Below are 23,463 nucleotides of genomic sequence, written 5' to 3'. Positions count from 1 at the left end.
TCTTTACAGCCAAATTCATATACTTGTTAGCCCTTTCAGCAGTGTTACCTCGATAAAAAGAATGATCACATGAGACATATTTGGGCAATCTTCAATGTACAAATATATCCTGTCCCCCCCAAATAATTTAAAGGTTCTGTTTTGGTTAGTTGGAACATGTCTTCCTTGAGAAGAGATGTTAGTTCCAAGGGGATGTGAGTTTTCCAGATCCCCTCACAAAAGTGCATTTAGCTCTGTACAAACGTGCTTGACACAATGGATGGATGGATGGATGGATTGTGATGAGCTGTACGAGTCCCCAGTAAAATGATTTAGAAAAAGGGTGCATTTAGCCCATGACGTTAAGAGAATACTGCCTATGTGTCATGAGAAAGACAGTGGAATAAAGTACTCTTTGCAAGTAGGAGCACATTAATACACATTTGTTTTTTTAATGACTCCCCCCTTGCAATACACATTTGTTCTTAAAAATATTATTTATATCATTTTTTTGGTGAACATTGACATAGCAAATTAGGGTCCCATTGAACAATTTCTAGGCCATTTGTTCAGTGACACTGGTTACGTTTAACTCTTTCTAGGGCTTTTCTTCATTGAAGCCCCAGGCAGAGATAGGGTTCTCTCCTCTTCTGGCTGCAGTTTGATGCAAAAAGGTATCTGGAAGGGGAGGGTCCTACTTAAGTCAGGTGGGTGTGGGGATTGTAGCACTGTCTATGACATGGCTCCTTTGAATTTTTCCACCACACATTCTTTAGAGGCTGAGGAAATTGAACAGGGAGTGGGGGAGGGTGAGAATGTCCAAATCAAAGTCTCAAGTTTTTCTTTAGAGATATTTTGAAGTCAGCAGTCCACTCCTTAATACATTTGCACATTTTAAGAGGGCTGAAAATCAGTTTTAAATGATCTATTAAGTGATTTAATCTGGTTCCAATTCTTAGTCCACGTGATTACCCTTAGAAATATCAGCCAATATGAGCCTTCCTGTTCCCCTTCGATAGTACACATGCGCACTCCAGGCTGAGAGATGGTGGTGGGAGTGACGAAAGGAACATGGAAAAACCAACTTCATTGCCACCGAGGCCATGCCTACTCCCAGCGACCTGTTAGGACAGGGTAGAACTGCTTCTGTGAGTTTCTGAGACGGTCAGTCTTTGCAGGAGCAGAAAGCCCCATCTTTTCCTTACCAGGAACACAATCAAATTAGAGCGAAGCTAGCACTCCTAGCCCCTCCTTTTCTCTTTCTAAGGTATATCACTGAAAGTGAGTTCCTGGTGTCCATGACCAAGACTAGCAAAAAGGTCGTAAGGGTTTTTTTTTGGGGGGGGGGGTTGTTTTGGATATTAAAGATTCTAAGTTTTAAAGCAGAAAGGAGTGCAGAATAGAATGGCAATTATGCGCCCATCTGTTAACTGCTGACGGCACACCCCCTTGGAGCTTGGTGATTTCATTTGGAAGGTGAAGGAGAGGCGCTGGCAGAGAGTATAAGTCCCTGCTGCCCCCATACCTGGACTGTCAACATAACGAATCAGCCTGTCTGTGATCAAGTACAGTCAGAATGCTCCTTTAGAGGGAAGGGCACACAGAGACTTTGTCTCACATCCTTTAGACGTGTTGTCAGGAGAGAGCCCTCCCGGTGGGGTCAAGTTGCCTGTCAGTGGAAAAGAGGAAGGCCGCCTTCACATTGTGGCTATGATGGGCTCAAGCATAGGATCAATTGTGAGGACCAGGTGGTGTTTCACTGTTGTACAGAGGGTCCCTACGAGTCAGAAGCGAAGCGAGTGCCCCCAACAATAATGAAGCAAAGGACCCCCTTTAGGTTAGGAGTTGGGCTGCTAACTGGAATATCCGGGGTTCAAATCCACCAGCTGTCTGCCCCTGGAAAGACCTACAGGACCACCGTAAATTGGAATCAACTTGATGGGGATCGATGTGTTATATATTAAGGGAAACCATTTCTTCCCTCCCTCCCCCGTATTGGGAAGTACTTGCTTCCTTTCGGAGAATGTAGATGCCTGCTATCCTGCCTTGTGTAGATTTTGTTCTCTTTTGTTCCTAAGACTGAAATTTGAAAGCTTGGATGTAAAATTTCCTACTCTGAATCATAATAAATGGTAAGGTGAAAGAGTAACTATAGCATTTAAAAGTTCATTTGCATGAGTGCAGGATCCTTTATAAAGTGTTTCATATCCATAATTATGTATATCATTAGTGCTGAGTTACTAGTAAATAATACTGTGTGACTAGAGCTTGCACCTCCACCACCCTAAAAAACTTCAACCAAAAAAAAAAACAACAAAAAACGCCACAAACAAAACAAAAAACCCCACAGCGTTTCAATGCAATTACACATACTTGGTACCCACCAGATGCTACTCAAGGTTCTGTAGAGACCTTGACCTTGTACCCCAGGAGTTTAAAAAGTCGATGGCAAGGCAAAAAAAAAAAGGGCTCTGCACCTGGGTCATCTGACAGATAGCAGAGTTGAAAAAAATTTTTTTAAAGCAAACTTACAGGATTTTGCCTTGGTTAAGCGAAGGCTTGCAGCTGCCATCGAGGTGAAAGGCGTGTGTCTGGCAGAATTTAGGTAGGGGGGAAGAGCGACGCTCATGCCCGTTTAGGGACCCTGGAAAGGGCATCTCCCCAGTGCTTCCGGGCGTCTCCAACGGTAAGAATGACCTGCTAGAGTAGTTAGCTACCGAGGAAAAGTTCTTTGTGCAAGGAGGCGAGAGCACCGAGCTACGGAGAGCAGATTTAAGGGCAAGCGGACCCGGCAGCACACAGCTACGAGAGGAGCGCGGCGGGCTGCGGGGGGCACGAGGGCGGGGAAAGGTGGGTCGGGCCGCTGCCGTGGGTTCCCGCCACCACCCTGTTCTGCGCCCCACACCTAGGCAACAGTTGGTCGCGCGGGGCCCGCCCGAGCGCTGAGTGGGGAGGGGGAGTCTCGCGATCGTTGGGGGGGGGGGTGGAGGCAGGGGGGGAGGGCGCCGGGGGGGGGGGAGGCCGTGACGTAGGGCGGGTGGACGGAAGTGGGGCAGGGTTGAGGGTTATTTAAAGCAGGGGGTGCGGAGCGGAGGGTTGCAAGCGGAGTGATTCCCCACGCGGGCTCCATCTGGCTCTTTGCACAGCTGCCGCCGCCGCCGCCGCCCCGGAGTCTTCGTCCCCGCTCCGACGCCATGGAGCCGGCCACCGCCGCCGCGGCCACCGCGGTGGTAGCCGCGGATGCGCCCGCCACCATCGTGGTCCCGCAGGACGAGCAGCCGGGGCCGTCCACCTCGCAGGAGGAGGGAGCGGCTGGCGCAGCCAGCGAAGCCGATGCCGGCGCGGCCAAGGAGCGGGGCGCGCAGCAGCAGGAGGTAAAGAGCAAGGGGGTGTGTGCGCGCGGGGCCGCCCGCCCCGACGCGCCCGGGTTCGGAGCCAGACCTTTCGGTGCCGACAGGTACCTCAGGCGGGGAGCGGAGGGGCGAGGGGCGCGGGGCGCCGGCTAGCCTCCCCTCCCCCCTTTCCATCCCGGGGGCCGCGGGCTGGGGCGGGGCGCGGGCCGGTGGGCGCTGGAGCGGGGTCCTGGGCTAGAGCCCTGACTCGCCCCCCCCGCTCCGAAGCCCCCTCCCCATTCCCGGAACTGGGGGGCGGCGTGGGGGGTGGGGCGGGGCAGGAACCCGCCGCCACTGATCCAGGTCCCCCGCGCCCGCCCTTCCAGGCGCCTCCGCAGGGGGCGGTGAGGGGGGCGGGGGAGATCTGGGCCCTTCCATACCACCCTCTTGCCCAGGGAGCTGGGCTTTTTCCTTCACGTTTCTAGGTGCTGGTGGTCCGGGTGGGGGCTGGGGGCGCCAGGAGAACGGGAAGACATGTCTTTCTTAGCTTGGCAATGTCGGCCTTGTGGATGGCAGAAACAGAAAAGCGTCCCTTGTTCTTTCTGCCCCTGCCTGCTGAAGTCGGGGCTGGGGTGTCACCCCGAGAAGGCAAGCACCCCGCGGGGTGTCCCCTACTCCTCAACCAAGGAAGCGGAGGACTTTGACTTAGGAACATTTTCACCGTCTGCTCACCCACCCCCCCACTCCGCCTGCCCCGCCCCCGACGGTATAGTGTTTCACTCCAGGGCCACCCAAATGGTCCCCCACTCCGGCCCCAAGCCTCCCAGGCTTCCACCTCCCTCTCTAGTGCACGCTGCTGGCTCCTGGACACAGGCAAGGTTTTTCCTGTTTTTAATGTCTTATTTATTTATAAATAAAGCGTGGCCAAGATAAGCTTCTGATAACGTGCATAAGGGACCGACAGCTCATAAGGCACTTGACACCCATTAAAAAGCCTGACCAAGAAAATATGTCCTAGCTCCACAACACAGATTTTCTGGGGAACCAAGCCAGGCAAAAAAAACTAGGAAACAACGCTGAGACATTGAGGTTTAAAGGAAAAAAACAAAACAAAACGCCCAAACGAATGTGGTATGTGGATTTTGCGATGTCCAATGAATGAATCGTTTACAGGTGGCTTTCCCCACCCGCCCCTGGTTTGTGACTATGTGTAGATCACAATTTTTAAAATGGTAGGTGATTATAATTATGCCTTAGCGATCTCAAGTGGCTTTGTCTGAATATGATACTATACGACCAAATGAAAGGCTTTGGAGGGCAATGAACACCCCTTTGCCTTGCATTAAGACTGGCTTTCAATTCAGCGGTTGCTTAAGTGACATACGGTATTTTACTCTCGCAAGGTTGCCTAAGGAGTGAGACAATTGTGGAGCTGAGTGAACATCATGGGGAGCACGTGCATGCTAGCATCTAGATGATACTTGGACCGTAAGACAATATTGATGATTAAAGCTGGGCCAAATACCAAGCATCAGTATAAATCAAACATTAGGAGTGTGTGTGTGAGAGAGAGAGAGACCGAGAGAGAGAGAGAGAGAGAGAGAGAGAGAGAGAGAGAGAGAGAGAGAGAGAGAGAGAGAGAGAGAGAGATTGATTGATTTTAAAAGGGTTTTTTTTTCTACCAGATTGTGCAAATGTCAAGTGTGAAGCTTGCTTTCCCCTAGTGGTTAAGGTCTTCAAATTTTCCAAGTCTTGTACCTTTTTTGGATTTGTGTGAGGCAAAAAAAAAAAAAAAAAAGACCTGATGTCAATACAAAACCTAGATGAGGGAGAACAAGTTAAAATTAAACAACAACAAAACACTGAGTTGATACGTAGGAGACAACATAGATGCCTAAATTCTACTGTCTCAGCAGAAACTATTTTCCGCTCCTCAGCATGGAGAAACATGGCTACAAGGTGGGGACCACTGTGGATAATGAACGCTTACTACTTTTGTCACTTAAAGAAAAAGTAATGTTCCTGGAGAATCCCAGTGTATCGCATACTCTGTTCACTCTGAGAGGACAGTTCCACCTTTTCCTGTGATCACCAATGATTTTTAGGAGGGGGCACTGGTGGCTTTGTGGGCTACACCTAGGTCTGCGGTTTGAAACCACTAGCTGCTCCCAGCGTGGGTGAGAGATGAGGCTTTCTACAACCTGTCAAGAGTCACAGTCTTGGAAACTCATAGGGGCTGCTCTACTCGGTCCGGTCCGGTTGTTGTGTGTCTGAAGCGACTTGCTGGTTGGGAATTGACCTCTGCCAATGCTTGTGTCTGCCAGCCATATAAAGACACTTGAGGTCGAGGACACTGGTTCCCCCTGTGTTGCTTTTCCAAAATAACTTTTTGGTTTTCTTCCTCAAGAGTGAGGCTAGCCGTTTTTTCAAGCAACTCAAACTGCTTCCCTCAGAAGGACCTTATTAATTGATGACAAAGGACCTAATCTAACCACCTCTCTAGAAAGCTCTATAAAACGGAATACTACAAGTGATAAAGAGATGATGATGCCGGAGAGCAAGTAGATGGAATATTGTTGCAGTGAAACACAAAGCAGGCATCCTGCATTTGTCACTTCTTGCTGTTGACGAGACTTTATTCTCGAAGTCTTTTCCCGTGCCAGCTACCAGTCGTTCTCTCTCACCAATGTGTGAAGTTCAAATCATTCCATATTGTTAGCATAGTACAATAAAACCTGTGTATGGTGCAAACCTGGCACAGAAGGAAAATGCCTACATTTCCCTCTAAATGAGTGATTGCAGAGGGCTACGATAGGACCCTGGGAAAAGTGGGAAACCCCGGAGAACTTGGCAGCCACGTGGAGTTCTGGCTCCCACAGTTTTCACTGCTTATCAAGCAAAATAGGCTCTGACGCAAAGCATGGTGGTGATGAATGTCATAAATATGATTAAGTAGTTTGATTGTTGACGTGCAAGTATTTTTGCTTGCTTTGGACACTCAACGTGGCTAACCTAATACTGAAGAAATTGGAGATGGTCTGAAAAGATCGTGGTCTTTAAGACGCATTTTAATGGCCTTTGAGGGTGTTCGCAAGGCATCTAGAATACCGTAAGAAAAAAATTCACGTGAAATGCATTAGCATATCGTAGTTGCCTATATCTTTTGTTGTTGGAAGAGAAATGTGTTTTTATCAAACATATCTGTATATACAAAGAATTACTCTGTTGATATTTGTTGTCTGGGAGATAGTGCCAGTTACTAAGTAAATTACCCACAGCTTTGAATAGCACGCCACAAGATTTGGGCATTTTTCATTAGCATACAATTAAAATGGTATCGTTTTCTCCTTCAAGGTAAGCAATTACTGAGTCCAATTTTTTTCCCTAAGAAAGAAGCTTTTCTTTTCTTTTGGTGACGATACTTCCCCATGAATAGAAAGCGACTTCTGTATATGAATCAAAATCATGGCCACTGTCGGGAAAATGGAAACCCCAACTTTTTACAGCTTTTCAAGGAATGATAAAGGAGTGCATTTTGTCAAGCAATTTTATCTTGTTGCTTTGAACATAGACTAGGATTTATTGTGCAAGGGCTTTTAAAAAGTTCATGGGAAAAAAAAACACAACAGATAAAGGAATTTTTCCACAAATTTTCTGCATCCTCCCTCACACACATGGCAGCTTGAAAAATGTACGTTTGGAGATCGTTAGCAATGGTCTCCTCCGTTCATCTAGGATCACATTGAAAATTTCCCAGATGTGAGATGCTATAAATTAAAATGGTTATTATTTGACTTATCTGATCAGCACTCCACAGTCAGCTCCTGCCCAGGGTCAAGTCCCACTCTCTTATTTTGGATCTCCTCAGAATAGACATTTTAATAAATGTTGCAGGAGATATTTATCAAGCGCTTGGAACCATGTTTTTCTTATGCTAAAGGTCACATTCTGTGGTGGAGTTTTGACCTACGTTTGCAGGAGCTGGTTGACAACAGCCATATACAATTGATATCATTTTCATCGACGTGGTTGTCGTTAGACTTGGGGCAAGACTGTGTCAAAAATGGAAATCCTCTGAGCTCTGGTCATGATGAGCAGATTCTTGTTTTAAGTATTTTACTTCTTGATTTCTTACAGGAAAGGGGGCAGATTCTATTAGAATACATGTATGTATAAACTTGACAAGGGGTAGTATGCTTGTACCACCTTTCAGAGATTTTCCGTTTTTAAAGTAATTGATTAATGTTCATATTCAGGAAATTGCAGCTCTGCAGAACTCGCAGGTTAATAGTTAACCACACACACTGCTGCGGATTCAATTCTGACTCCTAGTGATCATGGCTGTAAATCTTGTGGGGTAGGATAGCCAGCCTCATCTTTTGTCAGAGCTGACTGCCCTGATACATTGCCGCACTAGAATGTGTGTGCAGTGTAAATAGTTGAGAGCAGTGAGACTTCCAACTTTGGAGAAAATAAATGTGAATATCACTTGAAACTTTACGACTACACCATTTTTGATAGATTGGTGACATGGTATTAAGTTACAGAAGTTGAAATGTCTCAATTAAAAGAAGAAAACTATTTTAGAAAGTATTTTGGGAAGAAAAACCACAGTCTTCTGAGCAGTCTAGCCTGTTCCCATTATACCAAGAATGGTTTCTGATAATTAATACCTGCTTTCCTGGAATTCTTTGGCTTGTGGTTGATGCTATTAACCTATTCCAGATATTTGATCTCCTACTTAATGAGTACATGCTTTCTTACACTGTAAAAGTCAGGAACAGGGGAAACGGCTCAATGTTTGCCTTGTGGTGTTTGTTTTCATGAATGTCATTTCTCTGCTTTTTTCATGATGATTTGTTTCCCCCCTTTTTAATTGCTCATCGCGCATTCAGAATTAAGTTAATTGGAAGTCTAGTTTCTTGCCATGCTTGCATTGGTCCGTTCACGGCACATGTTTGGTCATCACTTTTTTCTTCAATTGAGAACCTTGATTCTGTAGACCTTGCTTTGCAATTTGATGATCCATTTTCTTTGGATTTATAGAAAAGTGCTTCACCGTTTCAACTCAAACTTGCGGCTAAAGCGTCTAAATCTGAAAAGGAAATGGACCCAGAATATGAAGAGACAATGGTAAATATACTCGGGTAGAATAGCGCATACTTTAGAGATTAGACAAACAAAAACACAAGCATATGCATATAGACTGTACTACAGTGTTGGTCGCTTGTAGAAATAGAAAAGAACTGTAATACATCATCATAGGTTTTGGTTTCACAGCTGAATCTCTTCCTTTTTAGGCGAGGAGATAAAGGGTCAGGAAAGCTATAGGGAATCGTTGGAATTAGAAAGCAGGCCCGACATTTGATTCCATGCTGCCTACTGCAAAATCCGATGGATTCAAACATAAGAACGATTGTGAGGACGGCGCAGTGGTGGGCAAGGTTTCATGTTGTTGTGCAGAAGGCCGCTATGCGTCAGAATAACATCGACGCGTCCTCCAACAAGTGAAATTCGTCACCTCAGTGGCACTTTCAGTCCTGCGCGGTGCCTGCTTGCTTTCTCTTGGTATTCGCTGTATGGACGAATGTGTAACTGAATATTATACTTCATAAAACATGTAATATGGCTATGTACCATATATCATTGAGTATAAGTCGACCCAAATATTAGCCGGGGCACCTAATTTTATCACAAAAACTGCTTTAAAATGTGCTGAAAAATTTGACTTATATACGAGTGTATACTGTACTTTCTTGAGGGAAAATAATTTTCCTGGTGCATGAAAACATTACTTCCATAAGCAGGACAGCCTTTGATATACATATGTACTGCTTTGCTGTACATTTAATTATTTACATTGTCGTCATGAAAATCACCATTTTTACCTTTAATTTTAATGAGACTTCTAAGGCCTTGGGATCCTTCCAATCAGTGAACTGGATTAGCTCAAGTTAAAAGTTAGACGCTACCTTGAGAATGATGATGGCAACATATGTACGAATGTGCTTTACACAATTGATGTATGTATGGATTGTCATAAGAGTTGTATGAGCCCCTAAAAAATGATTTTTTAAGATGTATAACGCTACCAATGAGCTAGAGCTAATTGTTTTTGCTCTTTGTTTGTTTTTCTCCTGCGCCATAAACCTCAGGAGGAAAACGAAACAAAACAAAACAATGGTGGCATAGTAGTCATGCATTGGGCAGAGCTCCACAAGGTCAGCAGTTTGAAACCACCAGGTGCTCTTTGGGAGAAATACGGAGTTTTCTGCTCTTGTAAAGAGTGAGAGTCTCAGAACCCCTCAGGGGACAGTTCTACCCTCTCCTATGAGTCCACATTGACTGGAGGGCAGCGAGTTTGGTTTGTGGAGATTTAAACATTAAGTAGAGCTGAATGATCTTTACTACAAAATTCCATGCCTTCATATGTAAGACCACATCTATGGTAGACATCCAGGAGGGTGCAAGAATTATTTAAACACTCAGTTGCTCACTTCCACCTTAGATGTGTGGACCCATCCAGGGATTGAGGGAGAAAGATGTGGCAATCTGCTCCCTTACAGGTGGGTGCCAAGGAAACCCTATGGGGCAGTGCTCATCTGTCACATGGGGTCACCAGGAGTCAGAATTGGCTGGATGCCACCTACCCACAACATTGTGGACAGTTAATGTTTTAGCAACTCTAAGAACAACATTCCAGTGCAGATAATATAACATGGGAAGTTTTTGGCCTCCTGCCAGCTCTTGCGCTGAATATATTTGTCTAGCTCTTGCATTTATGGTAATGATCGCTGCTGTATATCTCTGGAGGTAGGAGGGAGAAGCTGTTGTTAATTATGCGTCCTTCATTGGCTGTCAAATGCAAGAGAGTTTCAACAAGTGTGGAAAATTTCCATTCTCTTGTTATTTCCTGGTTTCCACAAACTTGTTGAAGCCCCTTGCTATTTCCTACCCTGTGGCCAGAAAGCTCCTTGGAGTTAAAACCTCTTTCGCACTCTGGCCCCCCATCCCCCACTTCCCTTTGTCTTGAATGACATGCAATTATTGACCTTTTAAGATTTTTAGTTACAAAAAAACTTTTTTGCAGGTGTATGGTACAAGTTTTATGTCTTAAATTTTTTTTCTTGATGCTGCTGATATATTGATTCTTATAAGAGCTGTAAGAGTCCCCAATAAAATCATCTTTAAAAAAAGAATATAGCCCTAAAAAATTCTTTTGACTTGTTGCTAGGGGCAGTCAGTTTTTTAATTGAACTGGTCCATGCTGCCTCGAGCACCAAATATTTTTGATGGTTTAATATTTAATATGGGACTGTTTCATTTTTTCTGTCTTTAAAAATTATCTAAGAAATTACAATGTATGTGAATTTTCAGTAGTTAATATATACTACAAACACACATTCTCACTTCTGGGAGAAGTTTCACATACTGTTAGCATAAAGTATACCTTTCTAGATTTCTTTAATTCAAGAGAGAGATGTTTATTATGTTATTGTGTCATCACCTTGAAAATGTTTGAGTTAAGATGGCATTGTATGCTTTCTTCTGAGAAAATCATTTTATTGGGGCTCATACAACTCTTACCACAATCCATACATACTGTGCTTTTAATGATTTCTAGATGCAGCTTACAAATTCTCCGGAGTTTAGAGTACATATGTAATGCGCTCTAGTGTTCAGACATGTTCTTTTTGATGCTCAGTGTTACTATTTGAGAAAAGCAGAGTTATGACTGGGAAAGTGGCTTTACTTTTGGACCCTGACACTAAGGAGGGTACTTCTTATGGGGTATTTGCTAAGCCTCTCAGGTATCATGGCTTCTCTTCAAAGTATTTGAACACACTGCTTTAAAATTCTGTGGCCTACTAGCTCTGGGATCTTGAGGGTAGTGCCTTACCCTCTTGATGCCTCAGTTTTATCTTTTGTAAAATGAGATGATGCAAATATTGAGGGCTCTTACATCTCTTAAAACATCCCATATGTCAACTTTATCAAGCATATTTGTACATATGTTGCCATCATCATTTTATAAACATTTACTTTCTATTTGAGCCCTTGGTATCAGATCCTCTTTTTTTCCTTCCCTCCCCCCTCCCACCTTGTGACCCCTTGATAAATTATAATTTTCATATATTTTTAATCATTTTATTAGGGGCTCATACACCTCTTACCACCATCCATACAAACATCAATTGTGTAAAGCACATTTGTACATTCATTGCCCTCATCAGTCTCAAAACATTTGCGCTCCACCTCAGTCCCTGGCATCAGGACCTCATTTTTTTCCCCTTCTTCCCCGCTCCCCATTCCCTCATGAACCCTTGATAATTTATAAATGATTATTTTGTCATATCTTGCCCTGTCCGATGTCTCCCTTCACCCACTCTTTCTGTTGTCTGTCCCCCAGGGAAGAGGTCACATGTACATCCTTATTATCAGTTGCCCCCTCCAAAGCACTCTCCCTCCACCCTCACAGTATTGCCACTCAACGCCACTGCTCCCGAAGGGATCATCCGCCCTGATTTCCCTGTGTTTCCAGTGCCTATCTGTACCAGTGTACATCCTCTGGTCTAGCCAGACTTGCAAGAGAGAATTGGGATCCTGATAGTGTGTGTGGTGGGGGGGGGGGAGGAAGCATTTAGAAACTAGAGAAAAGTTGTATGTTTCATCGTTGCTACATCGCACCCTCATTCACTATGGTAAGATTTTTTGTGCTGATGATGCCTGATACCTGATCCTTCAACACCTCGTGATCGCACAGGCAAAGCCTGTGCTTTTAAAACAAAACCCCCACCAAACAAATCTACTGCCATGGCATCCATTTCGACTCAGTAAATCTGTGTAGGGTTTCTGGGGTTGCACACCTTCTTGGGAACAGACCACCTCCCCTTTCTCCCACGGAGCGGCTGGTGGGTTTGAACCAGCTTTGCAGTTAGCAGTCCAACATCGATTTACAGTGCCATCAGGGCTCTATTTAACAAAAGCTTTGGTTCAAAAGAAGCAAACTTTGAGTAATTCTTTGATTATATTTTTCTCTTTTCACTTTTTGTTTTGGAAATTAGAAAACAGACCGAGCTAAGAGATTTGAGTTTCTTCTGAGGCAGACAGAACTCTTTGCACATTTCATTCAACCCACAGCACAAAAATCTCCAACATCGCCTCTGAACATGAAGCTGGGACGACCTCGAATAAAGAAAGATGAAAAGCAGAGCTTACTTTCTGCTGGAGAGTATGTGGACTGATCCACCCCTCCCCCTCTCCCTCTCCCCTCATGATTCTTTTACTCTCACTTAGTCCAATTGTTTATATTTTTTAAAAGTCTGTTTGCTGTCTGTCACTTTGTCCTGGAAGCAACAGTCGTTTTTCCTTCCTAGAAGCCAAGGAATAAAAAAAAATGTAGCCTGGTTTGGCCTAATTCCAAGTAAGATTCTAGACAACTCATTTCTCTCCTGTCTCCCCCCAAAGATAGGCATAATACATACTGAATTAATTGACACCTTAGCGTGTGGATGCAATATGAAGGTATGTTTTCTTCTGTTCAGCTACCGCCACAGGCGCACCGAACAAGAAGAGGACGAAGAGCTACTGTCAGAGAGTAGGAAAACTGCCAGTATGTGTGTGAGATTTGAGGTGTCACCTTCTTGTAAGTACCTCACTACCTTGGTGACTTTCTTTATAATTTCACTTTGGGACAACTTTACTGAATTAACAAGAGCATGAGACATACATGACTTTTCACCCCCTCCCTCCCTAGATGTGAAAGGAGGCCCGCTAAGAGATTATCAGATTCGAGGACTGAACTGGTTGATCTCTTTGTATGAAAATGGAGTCAATGGCATTTTGGCAGATGAAATGGTAAGAAGTTTGTAGCTAAAAGCACTTTTGCCGTTATGCGCAATTTCTTCTGTACATTTGAAATGCCTGAGTTGACCCCCTCGCCTCCTCAACCCCTCACCCCACCTCATGCCTGGAGGTGAAATTGTTTTATTTAGTGGCTTTAATGAAAAATGCATTCGAATGTCTAGAATTTGTTTAAAAAGAACATTTAGAACATGTAATTTCACAGGCAATTCTTATTGATTTTCCTTAAACGTTACCCAAACCCTTTTATTTTTGCTTCCCTTTGCGTTTTTGGCTTCCGGGAAGTGCAGAGCCAAATGACATGCCAAGGCAGGGAGCATGTATGTAAGCCACTGTGCCCTTTCCTATTCCTTCCCCTTGAGTTTTTCTTACTTGTCTGAGCCCCTCTCATATTTCCATGTCACCACTGATTTATGGCCTGTGTTTTTGTTGCAAGCCATCCGAAACAGATTTTCATTGTTGGCCACTTGAAATCCTTTTGGGAAACCAAATAGTGACTGAATGCGTGTATTACTAAGACCTGGAGTTGTGAACAATCAGAAAAGGGACTGGCTGGGATAAGGAACAACAACAAAATGTAAAGTGCCATGTTGATGTGGGATACAATAGAGGGCCAAGCAGGCATTGGGAACCAAGATGGGGAACCATGGGTAATGTAAATGAAATGGCTAAAGCGAAAAAGTAAGGTCATAGAAAAGACCTTCTGTCAATAAGATGTAGCACATGAAGACCTAGGTGGGTTTATTTTATCTTTTCTAGATAGATATTTTAAGACCAAATGAGTAGGCTAGGATTGAAAAGAGAACGGGGGAAGCTCTCAGAGCATATGACCCAGTAGTAGCCTTTGTATTTCTGCTCTTCTGGAACCATATTTGCAGTCACAGTCATCCAGAAGAATCACATGACTATGTATGTATGCCCGGTGTCATCTAGCATGGTAATCAGCCCCATAGATATTCATCCCTGATTGAGCAACTGCTAGGGATGTGGCAGGGTGTCCTTTAAATCATGGGTCTGTAGTGCTTCCTCAATATGCATATTCTGGTTGGGGTCCATAGTCAGCTCAGGGATAAGAGCCCTGTTACCTGGACAACAGAAGGCCCAGGGTGAATTTGCTTCAAGTTCCTTTTGACTCAACCTGTCTAGACAGGAAGGATCTAAAGGTCCTTCATGCTGCATGTATGCTGATACCAGATATATTTTCAGGACTAATAAAAACCACTTTTAAGGACTGTAGATGATTTGGGAGAAGAATAAAGTAAAAAACAGAACCCTGCTACCTGGAAATACCAGTTTACCTTGTATGTGTTTCTTTTTCTTCTTCTTTTTCCCCGTGTGCCTGCATTGATGTTGAGATCATGTTGTATATGTGTATATAACCTGGTACTCTGATTTCTGCACCTTCAGACACACTCTTCTACATAACAAGCATGCGGTTTTATAAAAACAAGTGTTCCGTAATTAAAAAAAAAAAGTCCCGGGACGGTTTCCTCATTGTTATCCACATTCTCCCCTTTTCACCATGTATTGGATTGCTTGATGTGTAGTCGATCTAAGTCATGCTGTGTGGAGAATCTTTGTGATTTCGTTTGCTGCACTGCTCAGATGATTTCCATGAGATGCTTTAAAGTGAAACTACTTAAAGAGTTATGATCCTTTTAAGACTTTGGGTGCTCAATGCCTAATATATTGTAAAGTACAGATAATTTATTAAGATAGTAACTAGGATAAACCCATTAAAAATAGCTCTGGGGTTAGGTTTATAAAAAGGTCTCTGTAAGTTTCATAGCCATTAAGCCCCAAAGCCTAGTACACAGTTCTCTCTTCTTAGGTTCTGGGTTCTTGGGTGGCCACTATACTGTTGACCAAAATCAAACTGGTTTACTGGAGCCGGTGAGCTTCTTTTACATCCTTTCTGACTGAAAAGTCCTGTTTTCTTATAGTTCTTTAGGTTTTTAAGAGTGTGAGACGCAAGTTAGAGCTCCAAGCCCCTTGAGGCACATAGTCTAAGTATTGAATGTCTGGGCTAGAATCATATTGGGGACAGTGGGACACAAAGACCAATATCTAAGCAGTTTGCCTTGGGGAAAGACACACACATGCACACATCCTCTCCCACTTCTTAATTTTGCTACTAGTAGATAAAATTATATAGTATATTGCTTGCTTTGTTGGGAATAAAAACACCCCTGGTAGCAGCTTTCTAGCTGCAGTCTTTCTTGGTTTGCTTTCCTGCCCGCAGTAAGCATTGAATTGGCATGGCTATTCATGTTTTCAAAGTGGCTTTTTAACTGTTCATTGGTAGGAACTTAATTCCCTGCGTGAGCTGGATGGTAAATATCTGCTATGGGATTGTGATAAGAGTTGTATGAGTCCTTAATAAAATGTTAATAAAAAAAAGATCTGCTATGATGTTGTTACTAACATAATCCTTCATTGAAGAAAACTCAGAAACACGTTGATTGGTTTTCTCCTTTGTGATGATCATACAGGGTCTTGGTAAGACTTTACAGACCATTGCTTTGCTTGGTTACCTGAAACACTACCGAAACCTTCTGGGACCTCACATGGTTTTGGTTCCAAAATCGACTTTACACAACTGGATGGAAGAATTCAAACAGTGGCTCCCATCGCTCCGTGTTATTTGTTTCGTTGGAGACAAAGATACAAGAGTAAGTGTACACAATAAGTTCAAGCATTTAAAAACTATTTTCTGGAGTTGTTTCAGTTACAGGCTATGGCTAGAAAAGACACTTAAGTTAAATATTAATAACCAGTAACTTAAGGTTGTGCTTACTCTATGCCAGGCTCTGTGGTATTTTGCATATATTAATTCTCAAAACATTCCTATGCAGTAGATGCTTTACCTATTAATAACAGACAATCCATCATGATGCCTCATGTGCATTAAAAAAAAAATTTTGTGGTTGGGGTGAAAGTTGAGCAAATTAATTTTCCACTCAACCATTTCCCTACATTTACTTTATAATTAGCTTTTAACCTAACCAATTTTGAATAGCATATTTTGGGGGGACGTTATTTATTTATTTATTGAATTTCACTTTGAAATGATCCTTTAAAAATGTTTTGTGACTCTCTGCTCACAGAGAGGAGTCTCACGTTCTTTTTACCCTGCTGCTGCGCCTGCTCAGCAGTGCAGCGGTCTCCCTGGCCTCGGGTCACCACGTGTGGGTTCGCAGTCCCTCAAGGTTGCCCGAGTTCAGTTGTGGGCCCCAGCACAGCTTCCTCGCGGTTTGGCACAGTTCCCTGTAATAACGTGTTACCTTTTGAGACTATAAAACCTGTAGCTTTTCCTGTCCTTTATAAAACCCCACTTGGGATCACAAACCAGGCTTCGGCATGAATTCTTTCTTACGCGAAGTCAAGAACTGAGGTATTACCCACCCGAGAAACCTAACATGTATGTGTGTATATATCACACATTTGCCAATTTGACATCTTCACCTGCACTATGTACTGACTCCAATTACAGTAATCGTGTTGTACCAATATTTGCCAAATTTTCCATCAAAAATGTTTTGTTAACGCTGTCTTATGGAGACATTAACATTTGAGCTATTGGGAAGCCCCAAACACGTCCCTTTGCCTGACTTACCTGTTTTGCTTACAGTTTTTGACCTTTGCCTTTGGCTTCTTGTTCATGTGCACCCATCCATCAATACACACAACAGAACTTCTCCCTTCTCTATGTACAGAGAGCCCTTGGTTTGTAGTTTGTGTCGGTCACAATTGTCAGGTTTGATCTTTGAATAGAAAAATACATGTCTGGGTATATACATTCTCCGGTAATGTCAGAAACTCTTAAGTGTTTATCAACCCTAGTCTTTTAAAAAAGGCTATACCCTTTTTTTAAGGACTGTAGTAGCCTTAACCTAAAGATAACAAATTATTCAAAATAACCAATATTTGTAATCTGTTCAGAAATATCATTATACTTTGTTTTGATTTTTATCTCTGGAGAGCATAGTGCAAACATTTCATTTAGCTCACATAGCCTCAACAGAATGATAAGCGCTATGAAAGATGTCATTTATCTTTCTCTTGTGCCTGGCATTTCTCATTAGCAAGTTAGTCACTGAGCACTCTTTTTGGTGACTGCCACTATTTAATGTCATCCCATTCCTCATAATCCTTTGCATTGCTACAGTATTGATCTTTTGCTAACATTATTTCTTGAACATGTGAGCAGGAGGAAAACTCTCTAGGCTGATGTTTTCATAATGCCTAAGTAAAATTTCAAAACACTTCATTGATTAATGGCTTTTTAATGATATTATAAAGGAACCCTGGTAGTGTATTGGCTTATGCATTGGTTGCATACCTTCATGGTCAGCAATTCAAACCACTTGCTGCTCCTTGGGACTCCCAGTAAAGATTTACAGACTCAAAAACTTTGTAAGGCAGTCCTATATAAAATACATTAAATGTATTTTTTACCGTGAGGCATTGTCAAACAGTTTGAATACCAGTGTTCTAAATAGTACTATGTTGATTTAAATTAGTATCAAACCACGCCCATTGAATTGATTCTGACGTAGGGTGACACTGTATGGGGTTTGTGCTGTACATCTTTATGGAAACAAGTCAGCCTTACCTTTCTCTCATTGCTCAGCTGTTGGGTTTGACCTACTGACCTTGTGGTTGGTAGTGTTTGTAGCCTCATAATAACACTAGAGGGAGAAAGATGAGACTTTCTATTTCTGTAAGGATTTACAGCATCAGAAGCCTAAAAGGGCAGTTCTACTCTGTCCGGGAGGGTCGCTATGAATCAAAATTGACTAGATCACAGTGGGTTTGTTTGTTTGTTTGCTTGTTTAACAATGCCCGCCTTAGGTTTATTTGTGCAAACAGCACAGGAAGACACCAGCTCCCCGCAGATGGCAGCCCAGAGGTCACATCAGTCCCTCTAATCCTCAGACAGAGGATTCTACTGTGTAAGAGCCCGGGCACATTTGGGAGTTTGAGCTGGGGCCTGGGCCTTGGCTGGAGCATCAGCCTTGCTTTCTGCCTTGGCCTTGGTCTTGGGTTGACAGAGCCTCAGCCCCTTGGCAATACATGCCCAAGCCAGTTTGGGATGGGCAATGTAGGCCAGTCAACTGAGCTTGTGGTTGACACCCATTGGGATCTTAGCCTTGACCTCCTTGGGCTTCGCAAGAGCCATGCTAGTCTTGGTACAAGCATCCATGGTCTTAGCATTGTTGACCTGCATTTTCTTCAGGTCCTTCTTGTTGTGCTTCTCGGCAAAGCCCGTGTTCCCCAGGAACTTGGGGTCCCCCTTAAGAGATTCTTGTAATTGTGATGGGGTTTCTTAGTGACATTTGTGTGCCAGTTTCTGGATTGGTGGTACGTGGTGTGGTTCTTGGACTTGGCCATGTCTGTACCGACACCTGCTGTTCTCAGAGTGCAAGAGGCTGGAAGAGAGAGAGAGAGACTGAGTTTGGTTTTTTAACAACGCCAGAAACCTTACAAAGCCTTTAACGGACATTCATGACCCTGTAGCAAGGTATTTGTGACAGCCCTGCTAAGAAGAGAAGGGTCATATAGGAGATTTCAAAAAGTTGCGATCATTCATGTATGCTAAGTACTTTTTAATTGTTGAAACTGTTGTGTTGGTAATTCAGAAAAGTTACTTGGCCTACATCCTCTTGACCCATTGTGATATGATAGGAAGATGAGGCTAAATGATGCTTCTAGAGTCTCTTACAACTCTTATGTTTGCTTGACCATTCCATGATCACCTTGTCAACCTCTTCTAACCTGGGGAACTTTGTTTTGCATTAGGCGGCTTTTGTTCGTGATGAAATGATGACAGGAGAGTGGGATGTTTGTGTTACTTCTTATGAGATGGTAATTAAAGAAAAGTCTGTCTTCAAAAAGTTTCATTGGCGATACCTAGTCATTGATGAAGCTCACAGAATAAAGAATGAAAAATCCAAGGTAAGCCCGTCCTGGATATCTCTATTACAGTGTTCTTTGAACTGTCAGTATGTGCCTTCAGGGCTCTGTATTAAAAAAAGAGTGAGGGGTGATCATGATTTTATTTGCGAAATGAGAATGCAAGTCCGTTATTAAAGTAACTTTAAAATCGAACTTACTGAATACAAAACAAGTCCAAATGGAGAGCAGTTGTGCATGTAAATAAAGCGAGGTGCTCATTTGCTATGCCACTTGTTATAGCCTAACTCTTATATGGCACTGGCATTGCAAATATTTGGTGTACAAATGTCAGTTGCTTTGACGTATTTTTTATTGAGGGGCTACTTTGGTGTGTTCATGTAGATCAGAAAAAATAATGTCCTGGTGGAATTATCTGATTTGTGTGAATTAGAGTTTTGTTTTAACATTGAAAAATATCTTTTTTGGGGGGGGAGGTAGGGGGAAAGAGCTGATCCCAAGGCCTCAATAGAAAGTAAATATCTAGAAAAAAACGATGGCAATAGATATACTAATATGTCTGATACAGTTGATGCATGGATTATAACAAAAGTTGTAAGAACCCCCCAAAAATGATCTTAAAAGCAGACAAAAACATAGAAAAATATCAACATTTCTTTCCATTCAATTCCATCAACAGTAGGAAAAGCTTCCATTATTACGGTAAACCTCTCTGGATTACAGGGCTACTTTGGGAGAAACAGGGACAGAACTGGAGCAAAACCACCAGGTGGATCATACTAATTTAAAATTGAAACTAATACCTGATAAGAGGACACATAATGGAGAATTAATTGTTGGTTTAAGAGCATTATGCAAATGCATTTTTATCAATAAGATAACTGCTATAGGTTACGGTTGTTTTTATGTCTTTAATATTTCTGGTCTGATTTCTCAGAAGTTAATGTAAGCTACTGGGGAAAATGGACTCAACATGGGGACTTAAAAATCATGGCCAGGCCAGGTTAGCACTTGGGGAGCCACTTAACTGATGAGCATGGTGGGGAGAAGGGAATATCACTGTATGAAGTGACTGGCCTGTACTCCGTGGAGGAGGCTTGCACTGTTTCCTAGAGCCTTAAATTGGAGAGACTACCTTTTTTGAAATAAGGTGGGAGGATTCTGGGGGTTCTGGGGTCTGAATGTGCTCAGTTGTGTTTCACTGCAGCAGTCACATGAATTGGGATTTTGTCCATGTTAAAGTTCTTTTTCAAGTTAGGGGGGTGGGGATTGGTTGGCGAAAGTAGTGCCGAATGTAGAACATTCCTAATATTAAGGCGATGTTCATAGTTCCCTTTTCTCCCTAGCTCTCAGAGATTGTGCGCGAGTTCAAATCGACCAACCGTCTGCTCCTAACCGGGACACCTCTGCAGAATAACCTGCATGAACTCTGGGCGTTGCTCAACTTCTTATTGCCTGAAGTCTTTCATTCGGCAGATGTAAGTTGAAGGCAGACATTGGAAATGTCTTTTGCTTATGTTCATGTTAAAGCATAGATGGCAGATAAAAACTTTATCGGGTGTTTGTAGGTTTTATTTTGCCCAGGAAAGAGTTCTTTAGTACAGAATTGAAAACAGAGAGATATTCAGAGAACTCACTTTTTTCCCTCTTTGAGATTAACCAGTCTGTTAAACTTCATTTGCATCCATTGTTAATCACAACTTATGAGGTGAGAGAGACCAGCTCAGAATAGTGCATTCATTGTTTTAAACTACTTAATGGACAGATTTGAAACAGTACTGAACCCGAGACGAGATTGGCAGGTAGCTGAAATACCTTGAGAGTGATCTTGGATGATCGCAGACATTAGGATGTGGCGAGTGCTAAGAGGCTCGTGATCTGTGATTGACCAAACAAGTACTTTGATTTATATCACTCAGCATTAAAGATGGTGCTGGGGAAGCCAGCTGAATAGGATTCAAGGATTTTGATGCTTGATTTCCCCATTATGCTTATTGATTGGCGATAAAAATGCCAAATTCAGCTATCTATTAACTTATATACCTTATCTGGCCTTTTGCTTGTTTTTATTATCTAGTGAGGGCAATATTTACGTTCACATTGTATGTCCTCCATTGTACATTGTTCTATTTTTCTGAATTGGGTCGAATGCTCTCATAGTATGGGAGAGTCTAATCATGCCTCTTAAGAAAAAAAAATTACTGATGAAGTTCCAGTGAATGGGGTGAAAATATTTGCTACCTGATGTGATAGTTTATCTGTTTTTGAAAGTAACCAATGTTGGCCATCACAAATACTAATGCTTAAAAATTCCCTTAAAATGATTGTTCTCTCTTGTACAAAATGTATAGATCTCAAAGGTGCATCGCAATAAACCAACCTGTGCACTTATTGTAGAATTTCCATCCTCCTCCCCCCACAGGAGTTTGATTCTTGGTTTGACACAAAAAATTGCCTTGGTGATCAAAAACTTGTGGAAAGACTTCACGCAGTAAGTAATAGTCAACAAGGAAAATCACTACTCCAATATATACTCTTATAACTGGGCCAGAAAACAAGTGGCATAGAATGGCTTAGTATCTCCCCAGTCTCTCTCTAAAATCAAAAGTCAAGCCTGCTGCCACGGAGCTGTTTCCAACTCGTAATGACCATGTAGGATGGAGCAGACGAGGCTTGGGAGCAGACTGCTACAGCTCTGTCCTGTGGTTTTTAGACTGCTAACTTTTTGGTTAGCAAGCGGGTGTTTCACCACTTTTGCCAACGCTATGTAATAGATTGATAAGGGTCCTTACAAGACAAAAGAAGAGTCAGGTTCAGAGTGATGCAACATAAGAAAGACTTAACCAGCCATTGCTGGCTTTGACGATGGAAGAGGAACATGAGCCAAGGAATGTAGGCACCTTTTTTTTGGGGGGGGGAGCGGGGCTGGCCTCTCCTCTATGGATAATGTGGTCTTCTGCAGTAGAGGTGATTCATTCTTCCCATACCCTAGGCCCTCAAGATCTGAGAGAAACTGTCTTCTTTGTTTCCTTATGCCATTCTAAGCCACTGCTGTTCCGCTGTCATAGATAAAATGCCTTTGCTTTTGAGGCCTGAGCTTTGTTGCCAGGCCATTCTCAGCCCATTATCCTCAATGTCATCTGCTAACACCCCATCCCCATCACTGTTCTTTGCTAACAACCTCTTACATCCTTCTAGAATCCCTGGGTGTTGCAAGTGCTTAAGTGCTCAGCTGGTAAACAGAGTTGGAGCTTGAAATTCACCTAGAGACACCTTGGAAGAACGCCTTGTTGATCTGCTTCTGAGAAGTCCTATGGAACACAGTTGTACTGTTGCCACACATGGGTTACCATGGGTTGGTGTTGATTCAAACAGCAACTGGTTCTTAGCTCCTTTAGTCATGCTACTCTCTTTACTTAAACTGAGACCAGTTCTTGGGTTCCTCCTTTCACTCCCCATCCCATCAGCCCGTTTCTGTTGCTACTCCCCACCCCCATATCCAGCCTTGAGTGCCTTGTCTATCACTTTCCTTTTCCCAATACCCCCATATTCCTTTGTGCCATACTTTCCCTGAAATAACCAAAAACAGATAATGTCATGGTCTTTCTGTCTTCTGGGCTTGGATTTTCCTTTTATCACTTGAGTTCTGGTGGTGGAGTGGGTTATATGTTGGACAGCTAACCACAAGGTCAGCAGTTCGAAACGACCAGTCACTTCACAGGAGAAAGATGAGACTTTCTACTCCCATACTAATTTACAGTTACAGCAACCCACAGGGGCAGCCGTTCTTTGTCTTAATAGGTATGCGATGAGTTGGGATCAACCTATTGGTAGTGAGTGAACAGACTGATGTTCTCTGTACTGGGGCTACTCCACCCTGAGAAAGTTCATACAGGTCTGCAGTTTGAAACCATGACTCTTTCATGGTCTCTGACATAAATTGTTAATGATGCTTGTTAAGCTTCATCATGGCTTTCTGTACTTTCTCATTTCCTATAACAGCGGCCTACGACGTTCCTCAGTCTGCAATCCCAGGTTCCTGCTGCCCTTCTCTCAGCTGATAACTCTGCTCTTTCTCAAGCAGGAAATATAGTTAAGGATTGGCTTAAGCCTTTTCCCTTCTATTCCCAGGATATCTGCATCTGTGGGACTGTTTGCCTCCATGGAAGTGGTTTCCTTTCTCTTGTAAGAGGTTAGTTCTCCCAAATGAATCTTGCAGCTTACCTGTTTCCATGTCCTTATGGACCTTCCCCCATGGTTTAGTTCTCCCATGTGAACCCTGGATCTTGCCTGTTTCTATTTCTTTATGGCCTTTCCTCCATGATTTAGTTTACTGTCGAAATCGACTGTCCCCTTAACATGTAAACATGCT

At 43.0% G+C, this 23,463-nt stretch overlaps 1 protein-coding gene across 2 annotated transcripts in view; it reads left to right on the top strand.

The window, feature by feature from the left end:
- Positions 1 to 3,106: 3,106 nt before the first annotated feature.
- The window catches only part of SMARCA1 (SNF2 related chromatin remodeling ATPase 1), an 82,598-nt gene continuing 62,241 nt past the window's right edge, over positions 3,107 to 23,463 (top strand). Inside the window, exons 1-9 of one of the 2 annotated variants that reach the window (XM_075539169.1) lie at positions 3,107 to 3,353; positions 8,358 to 8,444; positions 12,377 to 12,543; positions 12,857 to 12,957; positions 13,069 to 13,169; positions 15,668 to 15,847; positions 18,978 to 19,133; positions 20,438 to 20,569; positions 21,514 to 21,582. In XM_075539169.1, the coding sequence (XP_075395284.1) occupies positions 3,174 to 3,353; positions 8,358 to 8,444; positions 12,377 to 12,543; positions 12,857 to 12,957; positions 13,069 to 13,169; positions 15,668 to 15,847; positions 18,978 to 19,133; positions 20,438 to 20,569; positions 21,514 to 21,582 (1,173 nt within the window). In that variant the 5' untranslated portion in view covers positions 3,107 to 3,173. The remainder of the gene's footprint in view (positions 3,354 to 8,357; positions 8,445 to 12,376; positions 12,544 to 12,856; positions 12,958 to 13,068; positions 13,170 to 15,667; positions 15,848 to 18,977; positions 19,134 to 20,437; positions 20,570 to 21,513; positions 21,583 to 23,463) is intronic. The other variant, XM_075539168.1, reaches the window with a different exon arrangement.

Source organism: Tenrec ecaudatus, chromosome X (genome assembly GCF_050624435.1).
Source record: "Tenrec ecaudatus isolate mTenEca1 chromosome X, mTenEca1.hap1, whole genome shotgun sequence".
Lineage (NCBI taxonomy): Eukaryota > Metazoa > Chordata > Mammalia > Afrosoricida > Tenrecidae > Tenrec > Tenrec ecaudatus.
This window is presented reverse-complemented; position numbering and strand designations above follow the sequence as displayed.